Source organism: Anastrepha obliqua, chromosome 5, assembly GCF_027943255.1.
Source record: "Anastrepha obliqua isolate idAnaObli1 chromosome 5, idAnaObli1_1.0, whole genome shotgun sequence".
In the NCBI taxonomy this organism is placed as follows: domain Eukaryota; kingdom Metazoa; phylum Arthropoda; class Insecta; order Diptera; family Tephritidae; genus Anastrepha; species Anastrepha obliqua.
The window spans coordinates 127,684,963-127,711,855 of record NC_072896.1 but is presented as its reverse complement, the minus strand read 5'-3'; the positions used below and the strand labels follow the sequence as shown (position 1 = coordinate 127,711,855).

The 26,893-nt window shown below is 39.1% G+C and overlaps 1 protein-coding gene across 1 annotated transcript in view; it reads right to left on the bottom strand.

Moving 5' to 3' along the window:
- LOC129248984 (ski oncogene-like) overlaps positions 1–26,244 on the bottom strand; it is a 59,144-nt gene extending 32,900 nt beyond the window's left edge. Inside the window, exon 1 of the mRNA XM_054888587.1 lies at positions 24,602–26,244. Within this exon, the coding sequence (XP_054744562.1) occupies positions 24,602–25,843 (1,242 nt within the window). The 5' untranslated portion in view covers positions 25,844–26,244. The remainder of the gene's footprint in view (positions 1–24,601) is intronic.
- Positions 26,245–26,893: the final 649 nt, after the last annotated feature.

Sequence of the window (26,893 nt, the reverse complement as noted above, 5' to 3'; positions counted from 1 at the left end):
ATGCTGAAACCACATGTCATGCACATATTTTTTAGGGAAAAAGAAATCGGTTTAGCTTCTTTCAATATACATCGAGAAGTTGTAGTAAATCCTCAAAGAGTTGTAAAGGAGTTTCTTTCGGTTCCACGAAGAGTCAAAATGCTAGTCGACGTTGAATGATCGTGTTGTTTGACTTGGTCGTACAAACATTTGTTTGTGTTTACTCAAATAGTAATAAATTTATAGTTTATGTTCAATTACTTCCATAAAATCTGATAATAGCTAATGACATAGGCATAAGTAGATGTACAGAGAAAACAAATTATATACGAATAAAGCATGAGAACATTGATGAGTTATTATAAAGCATATTATAATAAATTAATTTCAATTTTTTTTTTGATTATTATTTATCCGTATCACCAAGCTTTTTCATGGCAGAAATACACTCGGATGTTTGCCATTGCCTGCCGAGGGGCGACTGCTATTAGAAAAATGTTTTTCTTAATTTGGTGTTTCACCGAGATTCGAACCGACGTTCTCTCTATGAATTCCGAATGGTAGTCACGCACCAACCCATTCGGCTACGGCGGCCGCCTAAGCGTGTACTGTGTCACAAATATATAAACACAAGCGAAGTTATATCAGACTGCAACAAAAGTTGGAACCTCCCCTAAATCTGAGAGTCTGCGCACGGGCCTGCTTACTAATCACGGATTTCTCTTTTAAGGACAATATCGCTATTCTTTCGGATAGCCAAGCTGCAATCCAGGCACTGGACTCAGCTAAATCAACATCTAAAGCGGTGGAGCAAAGTAGGAATAGCCTTCCTTGAGCGAAAACCATAAAGTAACCTTAATTTGGGTCCCGGGACACTGGAACATAGAAGGTAACGACAAAGCCGAACTGGCAAAACGTTCTTGCAGTACCGGTATTACCATTAGGCGCAGTCGAGAATGTAATTTCCCTAAAATACCTTCGAATCGCAGATTGTAGATGAAGAGACCAGCCGAAATACAAAATCAGCAGGACGTTATGGCTCACCTACAACCTCAAGCAATCGTCGACATTGATAAACATGAAACAACAGGACGCCTGTAGACTAACGGCGTCTGGTCTATGAAAGAACAAGCCACCAAAATGGGCATCCTTCACAATACATACTGTCACAGTTGTAAACAACCGGAGAAAAAGGAAACAATCTTCCATTTCCTCATCGAATGCCCTGCCCTATGGAAGGGCAGAATGTTAACCCTGGACAAACCGATGTTCGAGAGTCTCGAGCAACTCTCCGGCTTAGACGTCAACAGCCCAATAAGGTTCCTAAATCGCACAGATTGCTGTAAATAACTATTAAACAAGTTGGTAACGAGGCTGTGGCAACAAAATGATTTCACTCTAACCAACCAACCAACCATCCCAAGCCTTGCAGAGAATATCTTCAAAAGCTCAAAAATACGACTTAAAGAAATTAAAAAAATACCATTTTTGATATTTTTTACCCTTTTCACATTTTCTGATAGTTTGGGGCGCTGGTTAGCGTCTTCCAAAAAACATAAAAATGTAGAATGTTGGTGTATATGTTGCCCTTTCCGAAATTAAATTGGCATATGTAAAATTTTTATTGTTTTCTACAACTGTGCTGCATCCGAACTAAGTTAAGCTCATTTTTGAAATAATGGAGCAACTGCATTTTACAAGACCAACCAGCTCAATGTCATATAAAGGAGGTGCAGAATTAAAAAAAAATGTTCCGAACATACTTACGACCTTTTGAGCCTCGCGAGTATGCGGATTATTGGTAGCTGGAAGAACCTTACCTCCATGTCCTTACACTCTAAAAATAAGCAGCTAATTTTTTATTTAGGTTTTTTTTTTTCTTTTTAAAACAAAATTTCACATTTTATTTCATTTCGCAGTCTCGAAAAAGAATAGTGAATCTTGAATCATAAAGCATGCGCCCATATTTTAAAGAGCCTCATTCAGTGCGAATAATTGATTACAGCTTTCTATTCAAATTAATATTTGTAGTTGCATAATAGAATTTGGTTAATTTATTGTTATTCTGCTATTCTACACGAGGTATACATTACCTACGCTATTGTATGTCGATTTGTTACGCGTGCAAAATGAATTGTTCTTTTCACGTTAGGGCAGACTAAATGCTGCGCATGAGCTCCACCGGCTGCAGTTCTCAGCACCGCCTTTCCGCCCACCAACAAGACAAATTGCACTCACACATTCCAAGCAACAAACATTTCAGCCACTACAAATACAACAAATACAATGGCAAATCGAAAACAAAAGCGTTGCTGACGTTTGGTTGACGTTTGTTTGATGGAATGCAGCTGCACACACACATGCAAGTACAAGTCCAAATATATCTAGGTGCACAAGTATGCCGATAATGTTGTCATTGTTGTTGTTTTAGCCATTCGCTTTGCCAGCTCTTGGCTACAGTTGCTAACGACCAGCTTTATAGCCGCTGCCAAGACTTACTCGCTTCTAATTTATTTATAATTCTAATGCGCACTGAAGCGCAAAGAAAACAACAAACGAAGATAAAGCCGCCCGTTGGGGCACCTCGTCGCTTCACCGCTGAAGCTGTCAGTGAGCGTCTCAGTTGCATTAGAATTCTTCTAAACACCAGTAGCGAATGTAACATTATCCGCGCTAGCAGCCATCGCCAACATGGAACGGCGCGGTCGTCGACAAGAACGTCATGATTAGCTACATCATCATCGTCCGCGTCGTCCACATCGTTTGTGGTAAACGAACAACAGCTGCGAGGGCAATCGTCATTAGCGTTATTAACGTCGTTAGTGGAACGAAAATGGGTCTACCAAATATATGTTTTGTGGTCAAGATGGGCCCAGCGACCGACTGCGGCTGAAGTAGCCAGTGGTCAATGAGTGTATGTTGGTGTAATAGCGGCATTCCGTAGTGCCAGCTTGTCTGCGTGTGAACGTCAGCCGGTCGCAGGCGTTGTGCTTACAGCGAATCACTGTTACTTTTGTCCGCCAGTCTCCATTTGCTAGTAACGCTTTGTGAATTTTTTGCTGTTGCACTTGATGTTGATGTGCGGCGTGCAATTGAATGCCGCCAACGGTTGTAGTTCTCATTGTTGTTATGGTTGTCGCTTAAAATGCAGTAAGAATGTGAAATGTCAAGTTTCAGCTTACAAAAGCAAGTGGCTACCAGTCAATTCTGTGGCAATACTTATTGTTGAGGTGTTTTCTTATTGTTGTTTTTATTATTTTAGTTGATGTTAAAATGCTTCAATACTTGGCCAATTGATCACGTGTACCAGCCCACAATGTCACAGTGTGCACGATCGCGCTTGTGTATGTGTGGCTGTGTGTAGAGGGGAATCCGCTGAAAGGCTGACAAATTGAGTGCTTACTTACATACATACATACACTCATACTGCGATATATGTGCATACCTAAATTGCTTCATATTCCACTTATAGGTCCGTGCTACATGGATATTGTCCAAATTGTTTCATAGGCACGTAAATATTTATGCAAATACATAACCTGTATACTTTATGTCAGTCCTTTTTCCTTAGTGGGACCAGTTTCTTGGAAATTTTTTGTCCAAACTTTGAATTGTCGACCCATTCGGAGGATTATTTCCACCTAAAAAATTACAAATTTTGCGAAATATTATTCTTAGCATAGATTAGATTACTTCGAGGTTTGCACATTGCTATCTTAGTAGAATCAGTTTCTTGATACACTCAAGAACAAGTGAAGACTTAATCTCACAAAGTGACAGAGCCTTGAGTGCCGGCTGACTGTCGCTCGGAATGGCGATTCGCTCATTCCAGATTTATCTGTCTAAGCTTATCTCTGCTTACATTTCCCCTTGGAAAACTACCCATCGCCACAGAACGCTTGGTTCTGGGGCCATATATTCCAACTCCTATATGTTCTGGTGTCTTCGAGCCATCTATGTACCAGTGCAGGTTACACTCCTGGAGTTTCCTTTCAAATGCGGGTCTACCCCAGTTTACCTTGTCGTCCAGTTCACTTCTGAACTTCTTTTCAAATTTGCTGACTTTGGTAATATCATTTGGACCTTACTGGGTACTGTCTCTTGAAGAACTAGGGCTCGGTAACTGATCACAGGAACTATTTGACAGGCAAACAATCACAGTCATAGCGATCAAATTAAATTTTATGAAATAAATTTTAAAGGAAATGAGTCACTAAACCTCGAAAAGAGACGTTCTTTAAATTTAATGGCGGCAGTGCGCATATCACTTCTTTAAAAGTTCATCATACGCCGTGGTGGATATGTACATGCATCGGACGTCAAATGTGATGTGGATAATCTGCTAATGGATCACCTTTAGAGCAGTACAGATGCGAATAATAGAGTTGCCATTTCCATTGCAGCAAGCAATGAATCTCTGTCGCCGCTAATGACAACAATGACGCCAGCAGCATTGTATGTAGGTTCGCGTCATTTGTGAACTTTATTCGCTGCACGTTGCACAATATCTGTCTAAGTATGCATGTGTATGTAATTAGAATCTGCGTGCGTTCACGAATAGTCGCACATTCCATTGCCTGCCATTCTGACTGCGAGTCTGACGTCTCTACCTATTTGTTGTGCGAATTCTTCCTCATAATTGCTGTGTATTGTCTCCATCCAAGGCAGCGGAGAGGTAGCTGCGGTGCGCGTCTATCGTCTGCTACTACTCAACTTACTACAACTGCTATTTCTGCTGTTTCTGCTGCTGTCATTATTATCACATTGCATGCAATTCTGTTGCAATAGAAACCCAGGTAATGCGTGCATTTTCGCATTTTTGCAATTTTGCATTTTTTTGCCTTTCCGTACACCACAATTCTATACAGTATAGAGAAAGAATGAACTGCAATAGGTGCTTTTTCTTGTTGTTTTTATGATATCTGTCGCTGTTCTATCACTTCAGCAACTGTCTCCCTTAAACCCGCCCAAAGCGAATACTCACCTGCCGAGACTGTTGTTGCTGACTCCAGCACAAACTCAGTCTATGCTGCTTTATTGAGCGCATACACGTGACACATTCACGCAGGGAGAGTTGGCTACTAGGGTCGCCTTTTTTTCTTGCTATTCAACTGGTCTAGATTTTAATCAGTTAACGTCCGCAGTTAGTCAAATAGTTGGACGCAGTACTTATTTTAGTGAAGATGTACTTTTGCATCACCGGCATGGAATGACGGAATGCTATAAAATATGCATTCGCTCAGATGTACATGAATACTTTTATGCGTACTTATACATAAGTATTTACACACATACATAGGTGCAGTGGGGTAGCTCAAACAATTTTTTTTCTTTCTTGATGATACCCCCTAAATTTGTTGAGAGATTATTTTATATTATTTATTTAATATTTATCCGTGTCACTAACGCTTAGAAAGTTATCATTGAATTCCTATGGAATTCATAAATGTCCAAAAAAGTATGTCCCTATGCTTTATAAAAAAATGTTAAAAATTAAAAAATAAATAATTGTAATTGGGGTGGTACAACCGAAAGAGGTTGAGAAAACTCATAACCCTCCCTAAAGTTAGACTGAGAATGCTCACGGGCATTGTTATTGTAGCAGTTCACCAGGCCCTGCCAGTGCAGTGCAGTTGGGTCCAGACGGAGAGGAGTGTTAAGTGAGCGGGTTTGAGGGGGCATATGAATAGGTGGTTAGTATCGTGCGGTGTCCTTTACATGCTGGACATATGTTTAATATGTCGGGGTCGATTCTGGATAAAAAAAAAGAAAACATCCAAGCAGAAATAGCTTGTTGAGCATTTTACTGTGAGGCTTGTACTACGACTAGTGAAAAGTGATAATGTCGAGCGCCATGTAACCCGAGAAAACTACTTCGCTGTGGATATATAGTAAACTATTTCCGTAGGTAATGGCTCACTATGAAAGTAAAAATGCTTGCCGTTAAAAAAAACGACCAAATATAAAAATTTCATGAAATAAAATACAAGCTTATCTGCAGCTCATTGCAAACTGAACAAGTCATTGGCAGTGGTAACTGCTCCTCTCTGCCAATAATTCACATTCACATTAAATTGCAATATACTGCTATTATTGGTGTGAGATCCTCGTAGTGTAGAACTGGTGTTTCTGAAAAGCTTCGCAAATTTTGCTGCAGGGCTTGTAAATATGTATGTATGTAATTACTTGTACACACATCGCACGCTGATGCCTTGAGATGCGTCATAATGCATTTTCTGTCATCTGTATCGGGAGCAGGTAACATATTTTTATTGTATATGTGTTGGTATATTTGCACGCAGTGCATTATACTGGTTGGATAGGCATTTCGTAATCAGGGAGCGGCGAATTTGCAATGAACTTCATATATCCAGGTTTACATTTATGACTTTAAACTGGCTCAGTGAAATAGCGGTTGAAGAATTTGTATTTAATGCTTCCAATTATGTAAATGTGGTAGATGTACTACAAACATACATATGAAAATTCAGTGAAAATTACGCAAAAATTTAAATAATAATAACTCCTATTTTCAGGACACTGGCATTTAAACGAATAGTCACTTCGTTTCGTTAGCAACAAAGCTGCGACTGCTACAGCAGCCCTGGCTAGAATAATGGCGAACATTCGATGACCAAGACAACAGGCAAGACAGGTCCTGGCTGGGATAGTGAGGTCTATCCTTCTATATGGCGCGACAGTTTGGCGCGATGCATTCCAACACGCTTCATACGTACGAAGTAGTAACTCCACGTACGGCTTGAGTGCTCTTAGAGTCTGCTCTGCCTTCAGAACAGTCTCAGAAGATGCGGTGCTCATCATAACTGGTCTACGCCCACTCGACTTGATAGCGCAGGAGATGTACGAAATGAGACGTATGGGGAACAACCAACCCCAATGCGATCACCTGGCACTGAGAAAATCCATAAACCACCGCTGCATGGACCAGTGGCAGACGCGATGGGACAGTGCAAATAAAGGCAGGTGAACCCACCGTCTCATCCCCAACGCTCCAGAGAAAGCAAGGAGAAGTAGACTTCTATCTCTGCCAAATCCTAAGTGGTCACAGCTGCTTTAAAGCGTACCTTCGCCGCTTTGAACACGGAGAAAGTCCATACTGCGAGCAGTGCACGCCAGCAGTTGAGGAGGACGCAGAACATGTGCTTCTCACGTGTCCCCACTTCAGAAGAGTAAGGGCTAAACTGGGAGACAGCCTTGGCAGCAGCATCACGCCCGAGAATTTAGTGCCACTGATGTTTCGTTTCGTTAAAAAACATTTACATATTTTCGTCATCGTGGAAATGCGTCAATGTATTCAAAAATGTATGTTGACATATTTTGATTTTCAAAATTCAAATATAAATTTCAAATTTTTGAAGTGAAAACTTCTTTAGAATCATTGGGAGTGATTTGAGACTCGATGAAATGAAAAAGCGATACTCTTGGCTACGAAGCGTTATATGTTGATATACGTATGTATATGTGTGTGGCTGCGTACTGCTGAGCCACGCTAGTATAGTGAGTATTGTAGTATGTATACTACACTCCCTATTACTTGCTTTGGTGTTTAGTTCAAGTGTCATACGTATGTATGTTTGTATGTATGCTAGTACGTATGTGTGCGCGCCTGCGTATTAAGGAGACACGGTGAGCGAGAAGGCATTATGTATACTTATACTACACTACCTAATACTTGCTTAGACCAAGCGTCCTACGAATGTTTGTGTGTATGTTAGTACGTCTGTGTAATATACGCGTTAAGACGCTCATAATAGCAACCGCGTGCGCTGTTTTGCGTCCGTATTTTTATATTCGTAAATATTTTCATTTTTAAATATTTACCGCAATTATGCCGAAAAATAATGCAGAAAAGTGTCGTGAATATCGACAGAAAAAAAACAGTTTTAATTGTGGCAATTTATATTTCACCGAATCAATCAATAAATAGCATCACGGAATTCATTCACGAAAATTTAATAAAGTAGTATCGCGGATACTTAGAAAATATTACGATAAAGTTCCAATGATTTTAAGTGGCGCTTTTAACGTAAATTTTGCATTGGTAACAGCGGTTCCTTTAATTGACTTTCTCAATTCAATTTAAAAATGTGTAACAATCGCACTGAATCGACAACACGATCAAAAACAACAATTGACGCGGTATTTCAAAGATATGTTGACAACATCGAAACCAAAGCATTTGTATCATATTTTAGCTATCATAAGCCACTCGTATCATTTGTTGAAATTGAAAACATTGAGGATGAATAATAATAAAATGAAGAAAATAAAATATGAACTTTATAGCAATATTATAATGAACCCATAATTATCCCGCTCCTAATGCTGCTTTCGTCTCATTCTCTCTCAGTTTGTTTTACGGAAGGTTCCACTTCTATCGCGTCTAACCGTTAGACTGGTATTTTATTTTTTTTAAACGCGTTCATTTATTATTCTTAAAGCTCTTATCATTGATAATAGTAGATTACAATTTGTTTTTGTACGCCTTATACTCTACTGCTAACCGCTATTCATTCGTCCACTTATAATTCCATTAAATGCTGTCGGCGCAAGAGGCGGCGTCTGGTATTAGCAACTTTGCACTTTTGCAACACAGCAATTAGTAGGATTTGCAAACCGCCTTCAAACCACTCCACATACTCGCCCCTATCAATGCATTTGCACATGCATACACACATATTTACGTAGCAATTCGTCTCCACATTTTGATTTCAATTTTACTTTATTATCTTTTCTACTAATTTATTTGGTTTTGTTTTTGTTTTTGTTTTTCTATAATTTGTATTGCGTTTTTACAGTTCGGCACTGGGCTTAGGTGTTATTATTTGATCACATCTGAAAAGTGTCACCCGTGGTCACACGCAAATGTATGCATTATTATCAATTTGCCTCTTTGTTGTATTCTCTTTTAGTTTCATACGTATCTACTGTGTGTGCGCTTGCATGTATGCACTTTTTTAAATTGTGACTGTCACTTCAAGTGCTAATTCGGAGTGAAATGTTCACACACTGATTGCGCGCTCGCTCGGCTGAAATAGCGAACGCCTCAACGGGGGTAAGCGTTAACTCGTGGCAGTGTCAAGAATACAGCAAAAAATTAAAAGTCATAAAAATCGCAGTAAAAAATAGTAAAAAAGCAAATACATAGTTTGTACGAGTATGTATGTATGGTACACAAATACTTTGACGAACGATTAATGATGAGCATATAGATTTGAGATTTCGATGCATTCCTTTATAGATGGAATGTTTCAAAAACTATTTAATGCAAAAAATTTTAACAGAGCGCGACAAATCTTGTTAGGAGAAAATATAATTTATACGAGAGTTGGTATTTATATTTCTGGCCTAGGAATGGAAAACTGAGCATTGGTGCCTAAAAATTCCTCAATCTCACCGCATTTGGCATGACGATCTTGCTCAATCATTTCAATATTTATAATTTCTGACTTCGGACGACCTTCTCGGAATTGGTCGGCGAGCGAACAGCGACCACGAGAAAATTCATTTTACCAGTCGTTTACTATACTAAAGAATGGTGCGTGCTCACCGTGTGACGATTTTAGTTCATCGTCGCATTCTTGTTTTGTAAAAAATAATTGCACGATAATGTTCACGGTTTAGTTCAATTTTTTTGTCGAGATGAGTTCTTAAAGCCACTATAAACAGCACTAATATGGCTCACATGTCAAAATGTTCCGAGTGTATTAGAAGTGTTCAAGGCTATAAATATAAATAGCAACCCTCGTAAGCCTGGCAACTTATGCTTCTTAAGGGTATATTTTGAAGACTATTTCTTTAGTATCTCTATAAATGATTTTATTCTAACTTGACAATGTGTTGGTGGTGCGTATGCGAATTTGCATGCTAGCGACAACTGCGTTTGAGGTATCTACATACATATGTAGATTGATTTCTTCTAGAATAAGTTTTCTTTGTTTCACCAATTCTGCAATTAGCATCTGTATTGGTTAGCAATACTTTGTTTCAGTATTAAACAGAACTTTTAACTCATGTGCATATAAATCTGCTTATCAGGGAAATATTATGTATTAAAAACAATAAGCGAACTAAATTCTAAGTCACTCTTAATGTCATTAAATACTTGTGTACTTATATTTACGACGGTGGCCTTTTAAATTTTGCGCCCAGTAATTAAAACAAAGTAAAATATTGTAATAATTAAAATGGCTTTAGTGTTTTTCAAAATTGTTTCAACATGCGCTTTAACCAATTTTCGCAACTAATGCCCAAGCATGCCTTTATCTCGCGACATGTCACATGACGTTCTTACGTTATCGATTCGCGCACAATGCCAAAAGTCGAAGTAAGTTCATCAATGCACTCCTGCTGTCTCGAAAATCGTAATAAATCATCGCACGAAAATTTTAACTGGAAGAGATGAATTTTTCAGCTCCCTGAAAAAATCAAACAAAGCTCGTAAGTGGAAACGTTATATCTATGTTTATGCTAAAAAATACAATACTAAACTTTTCAATCAAAATACCGAGGTACAGCTCATCACACGTAGTGTTGCAAGGGCGAAAAATATAAAAGGCAGCCCTCATATGTTAATTCCTTCGCTTTTGTGGGTTGTGCGCACAAATACTTAAATACATATTTGTATTATATTTATAGTCAAATATGCGTTTATACATTAATACAAATTATTATAATACAAATTTGTAAGTATGTGCGTATGTATGTGTGGGAATGTATTATTTCCAGGCGTTAATAAAAGTGTCCTAATTATTTGTTCGCCACCTAAGTTGCAAGTACGTACCCACTATCAAATTTACGTTTATTTTTCTGTTTCTCGTTTTGTTTTTCTTGTCGTTATTGTTGTTTAAGCACGAGAGCTGTTTACTTGCTTTTGCACTATCCCTATCTTATCAACAATGTATTTATTTTTAAACTCTCATTAACATGTGAGCAAATTACACTCATAAATGCACACACACATATTTGTGATTTAAATACAAGTATAATAAATACTTATATGCAGATATTAGTGGCTTCTCATTTTGTCGTTACGCAAAACAACATGAATTGTTTGGGCCCATACGTACAAGTGTATGTAAATATTTACTTGTATATATGTACATATGTATTTATGTAGATATGGTTGTACCTTTTCGATAGCATACAAAATGATAATAAAAAAACGAACTAATTTCAAAAAGCGAAATTCGCTTGGGTGGTCGTCGTGTGCTTGGGTTTTTTTTGGAATTTCTTATCATTTTTGGCGTCATTAAAAATGTTTCTATACATACAGACAGACGTACCACACATCGTTTAAGCGATCTTCACGCGCAAATCATGCAAAGATCCTACTACATACATATGTATATGTATGTGTGTACGTACACATGCACCATATATCAATAATTTTGCGATATTTTTAATGCCTCCCCATAAGGTTCGTCGGCTAGAGTTTATTGTTTTAGTAGATTGTTGGTTGTTCGGTTTTCGGTTTCAACACGTATGGATTTTTTATTAGCTACTTAATGGCTCGTACCTGCAGCGCATTCGAAATTCATCAGATCAACAGCACAAGCAAAATCAATAAAATTTGCCATATCAGCACACATACCTACACAAATATGTAAATACTTGCATACATACATATGTATATGTGCATACGTAAGTTTTCCAATGTTTTTCGAGTGCATGCGCGACAATATTTCGCCAATACATACATACATACTGATATGGGGCAGAAGTTTCAAAAACGTAATAAATATATATATACACATATCTACATATATAGATAAGAAATATAATGATCACTGAAAAGGGTTTTCAATTTCTCTTGCTTCCTATTCTCGTCTGGTCAAGTGTTGTGTTGTTGGTTCAATTTTTCTCTTGGCTGGTTTGAAGAAAATTTCTAGCCGTGACTTTCATATTGGTGCTAGCAATAATTTTCATATGTATGTATGCGCAATATGTAGTTCATCTGGTGCAAGCAAATGCGAATATATTACAACTATGCTTATTTCAATAATTTTAGATTTCTTGGTCTTGTTACAAATTATCAAGTTTTGGTGTCCATGTATCCAAAACACTTGCAAAATAGGGGAAAGTGAGAGAGCAAAATGGCATATCATTTTGAGGAGAAGTTGTAAGTTTTTACTGGATGCATTTTTGCTTGTGAGAATTTGCAAAGTGAGAAACACAGCTGATCGCCAAGTAAAAATAATCGCGAATTCAATTTAGCGAATTGAGTCAAAGTTCTAAATTTAAATAAAAATGTAAGTAAATATATTTCAGATGTAAATCCCGCCAAGGACTTCCACTTCAGCAGCATTCCCCGTACATATATGTGGAATTTTTATGATGTTACAACAACAACAATACAACTATATGAAATTGCTGAGACATTGATTAATGATGATGCCATAGCCGTAACCATAACCATAGCCACAACATTACACCATTTGAAAATTAGTCATGCCGTAACCATAAACAGCTATATTGAAGTAGATTTAATGACAACATTTACATTTTGACATAAAAACACGGATACTTTTCCACTAAGTCAATTAATTTTTCGTCGTTCATTTCTAATACCCAAATTTTTACCGCAAATATTAAAGTATTTCACCACTGCTTACGGTTACGGTGAAAAACCAGAATTTAATGGATACATACGGCGATGCTTATGGCGCCATGATGCGGCACCTACTATATAATCGTTTACAGTGAAACCCCAGTGCTTGATCAGAACAGCTGATTGTTATGGTTACAGCTATGCCTACGGTACGGCGCCACTATTTGCAGCTTTAAATCCGGCCAAGAATTGTAACTGCAGCAGCTGAATGGAAAGCTTATGAAAATTTCTGCAAAGTGTATTGCTTTGATTTAGATTAATTAATTTTTTTATTTTTTTGACTATGAAATCTTTATACAAGAATTAACTTCAATTATAATTTGTTAATACTAATAAGATATGAGTGTTTCAAAATTATCTCTCCTTAATAATACTGTTCAAGTTATTTCTGGCAACACTATGCGTGTCATCTGTCATTACTCATCATCTGTTTCTAATTTTTTATTCTTCCTGTTACTGTGACCGCATTAATATCGACTTGTAAATTTCTAAATAAAATTAATCAAATATATCAACTGCAATCTCAATAGGTTATGGGCCCAGTTACCCAAAATAATTCTGCTGACATAATTTCAATTGCGCGTACTGAGTAAAACCGACGAAAAGGCGATTCCAAAAGAAGATTCCAAAAGAAGAAATTATCCAACAGACACGTGGTTCGACTCTTGATACTGCATCTAAGATGGCTGGGAATTTCGTATCTAGCTCATCCAGAATTGAGCTTTTGTCCAAGGAGAACTTTGACACTTGGAGTATGCAGGTGGAGGCGTTGCTGATTAAAAATGATTTGTGGGAGTATGTCAATGGTACGTGTGCTATGCCAACAGAGTGTGATGCTGCTGCCAAAGCCTTGTTGTTGAAAAACGATAAAAAGGCTAAGGCAGATTTAGTTCTTTCAATTCAACCATCAGAATTGAAGCAAGTTCGTGGCTGCGACACTTCGCGGGACGTGTGGCTTAAATTAGAGTCAATTTATGCATCAAAAGGACCGGCCCGCAAAGCAACTCTTTTGAAACAGCTAATGCTACACAAATTAGATGAGGGCGGTAATGTTAAAGAGCATATTGCACGTTCTTCGATGCAGTTGACAAGTTGGAAAGCATGTGTGTACCAATAAATGGCGATTTATTGTCAATTATGCTGCTGTATAGTTTGCCATCGTCGTACGAAAATTTTCGTTGTGCTATTGAGTCAAGAGACGAACTACCCAAAGCTGATATATTGAAGGTAAAAATTATTGAAGGGAGCGAGGCACGTAAACAAGCTTCGGGAAGTGCGGTTATTGCAATGGCCACTGGGGAGCGTATGCATGCTCATAAGAAATGTACAAAGTGTAAAGATAAGTTCACTCCTAAGCACAACTTTAAGTGTTTTAAGTGTGGTGTATTTGGGCACAAGGCAAGTGTTTGTAAAGCACGAAAAGGTGATAGTGCAAATCGCGGAAAACAACAAGATCAAGAAGTAAACGAATCGTATGCAGCTTGTTATACTGGTGCTGAGCACACTTGGAGAAGTGAGCATAGTTTCAGGTCGACACATGATTGGATTCTTGACAGTGGATGTACGGCGCATTTATGTGGCGATATTTCAAATTTTTCGTCTATTGACAAATCAACAAAGGTTAAACTGAATCTCGCTAGTCAAGCTTGTGCAGAAGTCAAAGGCAAGGGTAAAGTTAAGCTGGCAGTTGCTGGTTGTGGTGGCGAACAACTCATTGAGTTCAACAATACATTATTTGTGCCGGACTTGCGCACAAACTTAATATCTGTTGCAAAGATCACCAACAAAGGGCATACAGTAACATTTGTCAAGAATGGAGCATATGTTAGTGATGAGAATGGCAAAGCAATTTTAGTCGCTGATCGTAAAGGTGCTTTGTTCTTTGCACGTGAAGGCAACGAATGCGCGATTGCTGAAGTCAGATGCTCTGAGTTATTTAAATGGCATTGTCGTCTAGGTCATCTTAACTCCAAAGACTTAGTAAGATTAATTAGTTAGTCAGTGGGCACTTCCTAAAATGGATGTTAGCGAGAGTACAGAACTTTCAAACTGTGAAACTTGTTTGAAAAGCAAAATGACGGCTTTATCGTTTGATAAAAGCCGTGACCATTGCAAAGAATTGCTAAAGATCGTGCACTCCGACGTCGTTGGCCCTTTCAGGGAAGAATCAATTGGCCGTGCCAGGTACTTCGTCACGTTTATAGATGACAGTTCACGTTGGTGTGAAGTTTATTTCTTACGGCAAAAATCAGACGTTTTCACCGCTTTCAAACTTTATCAAACTTGTATCGAGAGGCAGACAGGACAGAAAATAAAGTGTCTAAAATCAGACAATGGTCGTGAGTACTGCAATAACCTTTTTGATCAGTATCTTTCAGATAACGGTATTTTGAGGAGACTAAGTATTCCCAATACTCCTGAGCAGAATGGGCTCGCCGAAAGGATGAATCGGACATTATTGGACATGTCTAGGTGTCTTTTATCACAATCTGGCTTAGGGAAGTCATTTTGGGCGGAAGCTGTTGCAACCTCTGGATACATTCGCAACAGGTGCCCATCGAGTAGTATAAATTGGAAAACACCCTACGAAAAGTTGAATGGCGACCAACCACTGCTCAATCACTTAAAGTATTTGGATCAAAAGTAATGGTGCTCGATAAGAATCCAGGTAAAAATAAACTTGCTCCTAGATCCATAGAAGGTATATTTGTAGGATACCCAAGAGACAGAAAGGGTTATTGTATATGGGTCCCCAATACTCATCAAATAGTCTATGCTCGAGATGTTAAATTTTTAGAGATGAATCTACCACGGTCACCACATACGGTGGTTGTTGATGAGTTGTTGTTGTCTGACAAAGAAGAAAATGTCGATAATGATGAGCGAGGGATCGTTGAATTTTCTCCTCCGAAGATGCAGGGAGATAATTCAGCAAATACTGAAGGTGATTCTGTGAAAAATGTTGCCCCTGTGAATGATATTAAACAGGTTGAAAATAGGGCACCTGGAAGACCACGACTCCTCCGCGGATATAGAGGGCGTCCGCGAAAGTTATTCCATTCTCGAAATTTAATAGAAGCCTCATAAGATTCCGATCCTCCAGGTGTTCACGCTGACGAACTTAGTGATGACGTATTTACTGGAATAGCCGAAATTGAAACTCGAAGTGCTTTAAAAGGTCCCGATCGTGATGAATGGAAAGATGCTATTGAGAGTGAAGTTATTAGTATTCTTAAAAATGACACCTTTAAGATCGTGAAGACCGGCGATAACAAAAACATTATTGGCTGTCGATTTGTGCTTACTAACAAGTATGGAAACGAAGGAAAAATTGAGCGGCGTAAAGCACGACTTGTAGCTAAGGGTTATAGTCAAAAATACCGTGTGAATTACAATGAGACGTTTGCTTCTGTTGCGAGGTTGGAGACAGTCCGACTGATGTTGGCATTTGCCATTCATTTTAACTTTAAAATTTGGCAATTTGATGTCGTTACAGCTTATCTCAATGGTCCTTTAGATGAAGACGTATTCATGAAGGTTCCAGACATGTTACCTGAGATACTGAAGCGTATTGTGTGAAAACGGAGCGATAATTATCCTATTAGTATATGTACTGGAAATATGCTCACAAAATTACATAATGGTGGTAGCGCGTGTAAGCTTAATAAGGCTTTATATGGCCTCAAGCAATCTGGTCGCCAGTGGTATATTAAACTTCGAACAAAGCTATCTGAAATGGGATTGGAGCCATTGAAAAATGAACCCTGTTTGTTTTCTGGTATAATCTGTGATGAGGTTTGCTTGTTATTGGTGTACGTCGACGATTTATTAGTTTCAGCGAAAAGTTTGAAATGCATTGAATACGTAAAGAAGCAGCTCTTGCAGGAATTTGAGATCAAAGATATGGGTCAAGCGAAATATTGTTTGGGACTTGAAATAAGTCAATCTGCAGATTGTATCACTTTGCGACAAACAGGTTATGTAATGAATTTGTTGAAGCAATATGGTATGGAAGATTGCAATCCTGTAATGACGCCATCCGAAGTGAATGTTAAGTTTCCAGATTCGAAAAAGCTGTCTGAAGTAAATCATTATAGAGAATTAATTGGAAGTTTGATGTATTTGTCAGTGGCAACGAGACCTGACATAGCAAATATTGTATCGCGATATCTATGTGCCATTGGTTGGCTGCGAAGAGAGTTCTGAGATATCTTGCTGGCTCAGCACATAGGGGATTAGTGTTTCGTAAGACGAATGACCCACTGATTGGCTACGCGGATGCTGATTGGGGAGGTTGTACCGTAGATCGTCGTTCATATACCGGCTACGTATTTTTAATTAGCGGCGCTGCGATTACCTGGAAGTCGCAAAAGCAACGCACGGTCGCACTATCATCAACGGAAGCGGAATATATTAGCTTGGCAAAAGCAACGAAAGAAGCAATCTATTTACGAAGTTTGTTAACTGAGCTTGGTCTACGAGAGTTTATCGACATAACAATTTTTGTTGATAATAAAGGAGCTCAATGTTTGGCTGGTGATCCTGTTTTTCATGCTCGCACGAAGCACATCGATATTAAACATCATTTCATTCGTGAAACAGTCGCCGCTGGCCATTTGAAGCTACAACACATATCAACGCAAAATATGGTTGCAGATGTTATGACGAAATCACTCTCAAAAGTTAATCACGAAAGATGTCGTACTGGACTTGGTTTAACTACTTAGATGATCCGCATATTGAGAGGGCGTGTTCAAGTTATTTCTGGCAACACTATGCGTGTCATCTGTCATTACTCATCATCTGTTTCTAATTTTTTATTCTTCCTGTTACTGTGACCGCATTAATATCGACTTGTAAATTTCTAAATAAAATTAATCAAATATATCAACTGCAATCTCAATAAATACGTCACCCAAGTTTATGTAAGCCGTTATGAAAAGAATAAGTGCTAACTTTATGAGCAGTCAAGAGTTAAAAGAAAAAAACTGTATTAAATTAGCATAAGAATTGTATTTCTTGGCAGGAGGGATCGCTCGGTAGTTCAGTTAACATCTTTACCTCACTCAAAACGGTTTGAATTGCAATACTAGAATCTTCAGCCAGCGCTCTAATTGCTCGCACGCATATTTTGCATTCTCAAACACCAATACAGAATAACGGAGGGATACGCGATTAGGCAACATTATTACGATAATTTTAATTACTGCCCGAATGCATATAAATTTTTCCGCATTCATTATGCATTTTCTATCGGCAACGTGCGTTTTTTATATTAGTTGTTGTTCATAAATTACAAAAACATATTCAACTACATGTCAGGGAAATTGTTGCAAAAACATCACAACAACATAAGATCGCGCCCAACTCAAGTTGTCAGTTTGCCAGTTCGTCGGTTTGCCAGCTAAAGGGGCCACCACCAGCGCTGAGGGTCCACAAAAGCAGCGCCAAGTTGGCTCAGCAGCGTGCGCCTGCACTCATGACAGTGACGAAGCTGTTGCCGCACTGCTGCAAATCGTTGAAGCCAACAACGGTTACAACTAAAATAAAGCGCGCAGTAGCGACTTCAATAATACCTGCAGAAAAAAGTGCACGATGGTAAGCAAATGCCTTCACGTGCTCACATATTTACATGCACACATTTATACACATACGAACACACACATATGTATACAAGTGCTTGTTTATTTATATGCAGATACACTTGCATACTTTAAAAAGAGAACAGAAAACGAAAAACAAGCAATAAAGTTTATGTTGATATAAAATAAGATAGACCAACTGACAGGCACAACAGACTCTCTGAAACGATAGACCAGAGTGTGACTGAAGGGGTCGCCGCTGGAGGCGAATTTGACTGGACTGGCGTGAATAGACGGCTAAAGGTTGTTAGATAAACAACTGGATGATGCATGCGCAGAAGGACAGACAAGCAGACAGATAAACAGACAAGCGAGTCGACATAAGCAGCTGAAAACAATGAGACAGACCAACCGACAGGCGGAGGGACGAACGGAGCTATAGCCAGCCTGAAAACACACCTGTCTAATCATGCAATGTAGCTTTGCCACTTGTGTGTACTCGTTGTGGCGCATTTTGCCAGTTTTACAAAGAACAAAAAAGAAAAAACAAAAAAAAGAGAACAGCACAAACAAAGTCAACTACAACACGAGTTCTAAATATGCAAAAACTAAATTACCCACACACAAGACAATATTTCGCTACCACCGCATAACCACCAATGCAACAAGCAAACGTTAAGCTGCCGACAGACTTGATATGGAAAGTACTTCCATCAAGTTGAACTAAAGTGCTTTACTTTCTGAAAGAAAGCTTTTATTTTCAAGAAGCGATTTGAGCAACATTCTGAAACTCCTTTTAACTGTTCCCCCACTGCAATAAGCAACACTTTCAGGCAGTTAGTTTTTAAACTAAATTGCGCCTGTGTTCGGAAGCTTGGTTAATTCTTATCATGGTATGAAAATGATTGCCCTAATGTTGTTATCTGTGTCCAATCACCAATCATTGCAGACGAAGAGCTTCAACTGCCTTGTGAAACCCACGCAATTCTGGGGCAATTACGTTCTGGATATTAAAAAAATAATTAGCGCGCACACTTAAGTTAGGTGTTTGGCCTAGCTCCTCCTCCTATTTGTCGCGTGCGTCTTGAAGTTGTTCCACAAATAGAGCTTTTTCGTGGCAGGAATACACTTAAAGATTTGCCATTGCCTGCCGAGGAGCGACGGCTATAAGAGAAAACTATTTCTTTATTTGATGTTCATGCACGGAGATTCGACATACGCACTTTTAAATGGTAGTCGCGCACCGACCCATTCGACTACGGCGGCCGCCGGATCCGTCTGGATATTACAGCAACATCAACATCTGTCCGACATTAATGGGAACTTCACACGGCACTAACCAACTCTTCACACACCTCCTTAAACCGTCTCATCTAGCGCTCGTTTTCCCCTGGACCCACCTTGTCGAAACATCCTGTTTCCTGGGTCTTGGCATGGTTTTGTGAACGTATACAACAACAACAACGTGAAAAGTAATACCCATAATTTGTGCAATAGCTCATCAAAACGCAAAACACATCCCTGTGTGTGTCCATTAGCGTTACCACTACGAGTCACCTAAGTCAGTATGAATGTACGAGTATATACATGTATATAATTGGCGCGTACACCCTTTTTTGGGTGTTTGGCCGGGTTCCTCCTCCTATTTGTGGTGTGCGTCTTGATGTTGTTCCCCAAAGGAGAGACCTACAGTTTCAAGCCGACTCCGAACGGCAGATATTTTTATGAGGAGCTTTTTCATGGCAGAAATACACGCGGAGGTTTGCCATTACCTGCCGAGGGGCGACCGCTGTTAGAAAAATGTTTTTCTTAATTTTACTGTTTCACCGAGATTCGAACCGACGTTCTCTCTGTGAATTCCGAATGTAGTCACGCACGAACCCATTCGGCTACGGCGGCCGCCGAGTATAGTCATAGCTAAAATACATAAAGGCATATCATACAAAGTATCAATAAAAGCTCCTAATCAAATTGCGACTATGCAAGAAATTAATTACCGAAAAACAATCGCCTTAAAATTCTTTTGTGATGCTCAAACGGAACAGCAAAACCATTTACCATGTCTGAACCCACCTTAAACCGCAGGTGCAGCAGTGGACTAAGAACAGAACGAGGTACTGCGGCCAGCCTGCTTTGGAGCTTGTTTGGTACTGCCAACAACTACTTGCCACTTATCACAACGCTGAATAGTGCTGCTTAGTTCGCTGATTGGTAAGTTGGCTTGCTTATTTGTTGGCTATTTAGACGCCAATAGGTAAATATACGCGAATATAGCCCATGACATGCATACACACATGTGAAAACTTACGTTTGTGGCATAAGCAGTGTTGTTACTGCCTACATAATAGGAATTGTTGCTAGGCCAGCGGAAGCAAAAAAGGCAAAAGTATGCATTTTTTGCACGTAAACTGCGATACATACTCGCATGTCAACGACTGTTTAGGCGCAAACGGAAATGCATCGCTAGCATTAATATGAGGAGTTTTGGAACAAAAACATCCCCGAAGGAATCAAATGGTAAAAAGAGCTTATCCATAGCACATGGGTCACTTATAAGTACGTATTCGCGATTTCGTACATTTAAGGTTCCGGAAACTTGCATTGCTTAGTGCTTATTATTTTATTTCCCTTGACATAAGGGGAAGGCTATTTGAATCTTATTACTTAGACCAGGCACTTATCCATAGCAGACATATTTTCTATCAATTGATGTTTTATAGCCATATTAGGCTTTGAGTGGATGAGCAACCGAATAGTAGTCCCACAAATCCGATTTAGGTCCTTGTCCTTTACACATTGCTCCCATTCTAGCGAATAGCGAATAAAGAAACAAATCCACCTTGAATCCAACGTTGAATATAATTTGGCAGCCCTGCATTGTTTTCATTTTGGCAACCCGTCATGTGATAGTATTGCTTTTCAAAGCGCTCCGCCTGAAAGCATGCAAAATGGTTAGACCCTGTTTGAGCACAGAATTGCCCCTAAGTATGCAATATATAATAAAAAAATGTATGCTTGGCCAGCGGCTGCGTAACTACCATTCAGAGTACGTATGTTCGAATCTCTGTGAAACACCATATTGAAGCACGATGATTAAAATTAATAGCGGTCGCCTCTCGGCAGGCAATCGCAAACCTCTGAGTGTATTACCGCCATGAAAAAGCTTCTCATAAAAACCCATTTGCCGTTCGGAGTCGGCTTAAAATTGTAGGTCCGTCCATTTGTAGAACAACATCAAGACGCACACCACAAATAGGAGGAGGTGTACGCGCCAATAATTTATTTATTTTTATGCTTGGAAGCTCTGAGTAGCAAATCGCTTGTGAGCTATGTGGCTATACGCAGAGTGGTTTGATCATCGCTAAATTCTTGCTCCTTCCACAGACAAATTTTTCGCTTTGCGAGCAGCGAAATTCTCAAGTGAAAAGAGAAGTGGTGAATCGAAAGCGGCAACTGTTGTTAAAGTATATCCACCCTCGCTTGGAATTGTTCAATATACACACAAAATTAAAAAATACCAATGCAATGATGGTGAAATTTAAACAATTCAAAAAGTTAAATACTTTATTGGTTCTTAAAATTACAAATCGATTATTAATAACAGATTATTTTAACAGAAGAGTTGGTTCTTGAGTTGAATCGGAATCGATTTTTATATCCCTAAAGCACACTCCAAGCTTTCATCCGAGGCTTTGTTTTGGCGGAGAATACTTGGGAGAAGCCCAGAAGTTGTGAACTACTTGAACCGTATGCAGAAGAATCGTCCTGGCCATCAGTGACTTGCGTGGACTTCTACACACGGAACCGCACTCTTCGGCTTCGTTGGCTGGGTCATGTCATCCGAATGGATACAAACGCTCCGACTAGCGCGCTTTGTTGAACTCGGTCAAAATTGCTTAAGCGGTTATCACGCCAATCAAGAAGAAGGAAGCCAACTTCAAAGTATTACTCAGTATTCGAGTGGGCTTGCGTGACTACAATTCGATTGGCTCACAGTAGGCATGCATCGTCCGAGCTTCTTGTGAAGAAAACATCTGTCGTTCGGGAGGTTGTTACAGCTTTCAGATTCCTCAATTCCAGAGCAACCTCAAGTCGCACACCACAAAGTAGCCAAACACCCCACCAAGGGTGTATGTATGATTAAAAAATTTGCGATTTGGGTTATCCCGTTGTTATCATGTGACAAAACTGAAAAGAATTACTTGCTACAAATATTCACAAAAAAAAAGTACTAACTCAAAAGTGAGACTTCAAACTAGAACTAAGACCATTCTCACGAAGCAAAGGCACAAAAATTTTCAGTCGAATCCGTACGGAAAAATGGAACCTGACCAAAAGTATATGCGAATTACCGGACCAGTTAGCCTACTGAACGGTCGACTGTCGGGCTGAGTGAGGTAATAAAACTCCGTCGAAGTCACTGTCAGTAGTCGCAAAAGAATTACGACCGTTACAACCAAAAACAATTCACAAACAAGAATATACAAAAATAAACAATAGCATCGCACACCAATAAACTGGGCTTTTGGTTTTGAAACGTGTCTCCACTGGCCTACAGTGTGGCCGTCGATGTCAACAGCGTCTTGCACGTTTTGCACGTCGGTTTTGGTCTCCATTGGTTCGACGCGGTGTGACTTAATCTGGTATCCACTACACCAACATACATACATACACGATTATGTGGGGCTAACACACATGCATAAGTAAGTACATAAGTGTGTATAGCCTACCTTCATACAAAATACAAAAAAAACACTATGTACATAGATATGTACGATCAAGTGCGGATGCTCAAAGACGCTCGGGCATGATTCGTTGGTATTTCAAGTTTATGTACAATGCGATACGGCTTTATCTTCACAAAATTTGTGTTTTGTTGCTGTCCACCTTTTTCGTCTGTTGCTGTTTTGCTATTTTACTGTTCATACTCTTTTGTGGTGTACGCTTAACTCTTTTTTCGCCATTTGCGAAAGCATTTTTAACCGTTTGCGCTTGTGCACGCACACATGATTTTTGCACAAACAGCAACAAAATCATTGCAGAACTCTGCCCAAAGTCAAACGACATAGTCGCGTCTGATAACCGGTTAATAAAATTTTTGTTTTATTCCACATATACACACCTATGTGTATATGTGGGTTTTTAATTTCTATCAGCAGATTGACTGAGGGTAGAGCTTGGCTGGCTGCAATACCCGTCAACATGGATAAGTGGTTCAGTTGGTTTCGATACCATTGGACTGTGAGATGTTGCAGATATTTCCATGGTTTTGGTTGTTTTACTACGTAGATATGCACGAGTATCTCATGCGGACTAGTTCAAATAAAATTAGAGCACTTAAAACGAGCAAGTAAATACTTGTATTATAAATATCGAGTTCACTCCTAAATTTCAATGCAACGTAAAACACGATGATTAAAATTGTTTAGAATGGTTTAAAAAGTTGGACCACTCCTAGTCAAGATGTCACATTAGCAGTTCGCTTGGACTACGGCGAATCATCCAGTTTACAATTCCATATCTGTCGCTAAGAAAGCCGAGTCCAGTTTATACTTAAAATTTCAACGCCTTAAGAAATACGTGTTTTTGGCGGACGAAAATTTATGTATTATAAATACAAATTAATGGAAATGTTATTTAGATTTGCAAAACGTGCGCGGCCACAATTTCTAAGTATTCAAAAAATTATTGAAAAATGCAGTGCTTCATTAACTAAATAATTTACATACAAAGTATGTATTTCGAATTTCTGCGTCTAAAATTATAAAAACGGGCTTGATGTGTGTACATACCTATGTACATAAGCATCAATGGTTAATTATTTAACCAGTGGTCAATAACGTTTTTGTAGCGTCGATACACAACGCAGAATGGAGGTTTCTTTTCTCGTAATAATGTCGCATTTATAATGCTCTGCGACAGAGCTGTCAAATTTTATTGTTTTCCACAGCATTTTCACAAAGTTGCGTGATCTTTTCTCAAAATGTGCACCCTAACCGGGCAAAAGTTTTTACCTCCTTACATTTTATACCAGTTGTGTAAGTGAGGATGAACGTTGACCAACTAATTTTAATTAATCTGTGAACACAAGTTCGTCAAACTAGTTTTCCAAAAACTGTAATTGTTACAAAAACATGGATGTAAATCGTTATATTTAATTAAATTCAATATTTTTGGTAGGTTTGGCGTTTTGCTATTCTCATATGAAATACATAACATTTTTGTAATGTTGTAATATAATGGATGGCACTTTTTTCAAAAAAAGAAAACACAATTTTTATTACTCGCCACTAAATAAAAATATTTTGTAACTTTGAGAGTATTTTTATAATTCCACAAACTTCGCGAATTGCGATAGAGAGCATGGGAAACTTCATATCTTCCAAATTAATTTTACGGGGATGCATACCTTTCTTTTCATGTAGAGTATTTCGTTTTGTGCTTTTAGCGCCTCCTTGATCTCGACTTCCTTCAGCTCGTCCAGTATCTTTTGATATTTTTCACGGTTCTCGACATCTAACGCCACATGCAGATAGTCATGCCAATTTCGCGAATCGAATCCCCAATGGCAAGTACGATTTTCAACTTCCCGATGTACATGGCCTACAAACTTCTGTGGTGAGAACCAACCTTTACACTCCAAGCACATAATGCAAGTTGGCTTATTGTAAGAATACAAATCGGGCGTGCAAATGCCGTCACACTTTCCGAAACAGCGGTGGTATACTTTGAAGGAGATGGCACCTTTCGGTATATCGTCATCGCTAATGTAACTATTCCGATCAGCTCGATGTAAAAGTGCGGCACACAAACGCTCAGCATCAGTCCGTGTTATCAAACCAGACGCTTTCACGTCCGGTGGTAAAATCTTTGCTGTTTTAAATTCCAATAGTTGATCAGGTGTACACTGTGAACAATAGATACCCAATTCATCGAATATGCGGTTAATTTGGTCGAGCGTAAAGTCGGCGAGCACATTGTTAAGAAACTGCGGCAGACACAAACGCATCTCCCCGCCCAGCGAGAAGCAGCCAATTGTTTTACCCTCAAGCCGCGTTTCGTATAATACACCGGAACCAGAGTCTGGCACAGTAAAGATAGGTTGTGACAATTCCGGCGGTGGAGGGGGTACAATTTTCACCGTAGTTAGGGGAGGCTGAGGAGGAGTTGTTTGGGATTGAGATTGTGTTGTTTGTGACGACATCGACAACGGCAGCAGCAGCGTTTGTGGTGGCAATGTCTCACCCAGTTCATGTGGCTCGGGTGAACTCAGCACCTCCTTCTTAATAAGCGGAACGGCCGGTGGCAATGCTGAACCCGAATTTGGGGATTTTGAGCAAGATGGTGATGACGAGGCTATGAGCGGGCAGTGCGGCGATAACTTGTTGCTACCGCTTGCTAGGCCGTTTGGCGGTAGAATCCCGACCGAGAGGTGACCGGTACAAAGATTGCGAGCGCCCACAATATTCAGTTCAGTATTGCTGCCGCCGCTGCCACTCACGCCAGTCAAAGTGGCGTCAAGCGGACAGTTAGAGCCGGTTGGGCAGCCGGCGGCGCTCAGCGCATGGCCAGGGCCCTGTAAACTTTTTGGTGCACTTGTTTGATACTTTTTCAACACTGTGTGTATATTTGGCGTAACGTACTCAGTCATTTTTTTCCTTGTCCTTTTATTGGCCACTCCCTTCTGCCGAAGGTGGTGGAGAGGGCGGCAATCTTAGCGCGCTAATAAAAGTCAATTAAAGTTCAGGTCGAAATTAATATAGCCATGGGGCAGATGAGATCCACTTAAATTGTATGATGTATACGCGAATGCACACCGGCTGCCGCTCTGTTCACAAAACTCAATGGCAATTGACCTGAGTAATAATATTATAATATAGAGCTTCAGCAGAAAGGTATTTTCATTTATTATTTGGATATGTGAATTGGATGTGCCTTAAATTTTTGAGATATATGCGCACTTTTCTCACTATGTAGATAATTTATTTTGATCTATTTTTTTTTTTTATTCAACAATTTGGCACGTTATCCGTTCCATTCACACACTTTTTATAATTTTTACTTTAATATTTGCGAGCGTTTATAGTGCTCTTATGTTAAATTTTTAAATTTCTAAATTTTACACTGCACTTTTTCTATTTTGTCGCAGCTTCAATTATTTTCGCGCACAATTCCGACGGCATTTCGTAGTCGTGCTTTTACAAAAACAATAGCGACATGCAACGCAAAAAACTCTTCCCTTCCACTGCTCCACTCTCCGCCCCCCAGCCTACTTGTTTCTCTTGCTTCTTGCTTTGTTTTATTTGCTTTGAGCACTAAGCACACAGCCCGGTTTTGGCAGCGACGAAATTTCAAAAGCAGAACCGACAACAAATAAAAACAAAGAATTAAAAAACTGTGCAGTTATTTTTAAACTCACAGGCACAGCAAAAATTAGAAAAATTTCATTAATTTTCATGTTTTATTTTGATTTTTTCTTTTCTTTTGCCCAACTTCTTCACATAACATCGCCGATTACTCAGAATATAATCAGAAGTTAACCCGCAATTTCAATTAAATATTTATCACTTTCGCAAATGCTTTTCCGCTCATCAAAACTTTCAATTCTTAAAATTTTCGACAAACTTAGAAGATAAATAAATCATAGCATTTTTACATAAACTGCAAATTCACATCACTACACAATTCACTGTTCGTTTGG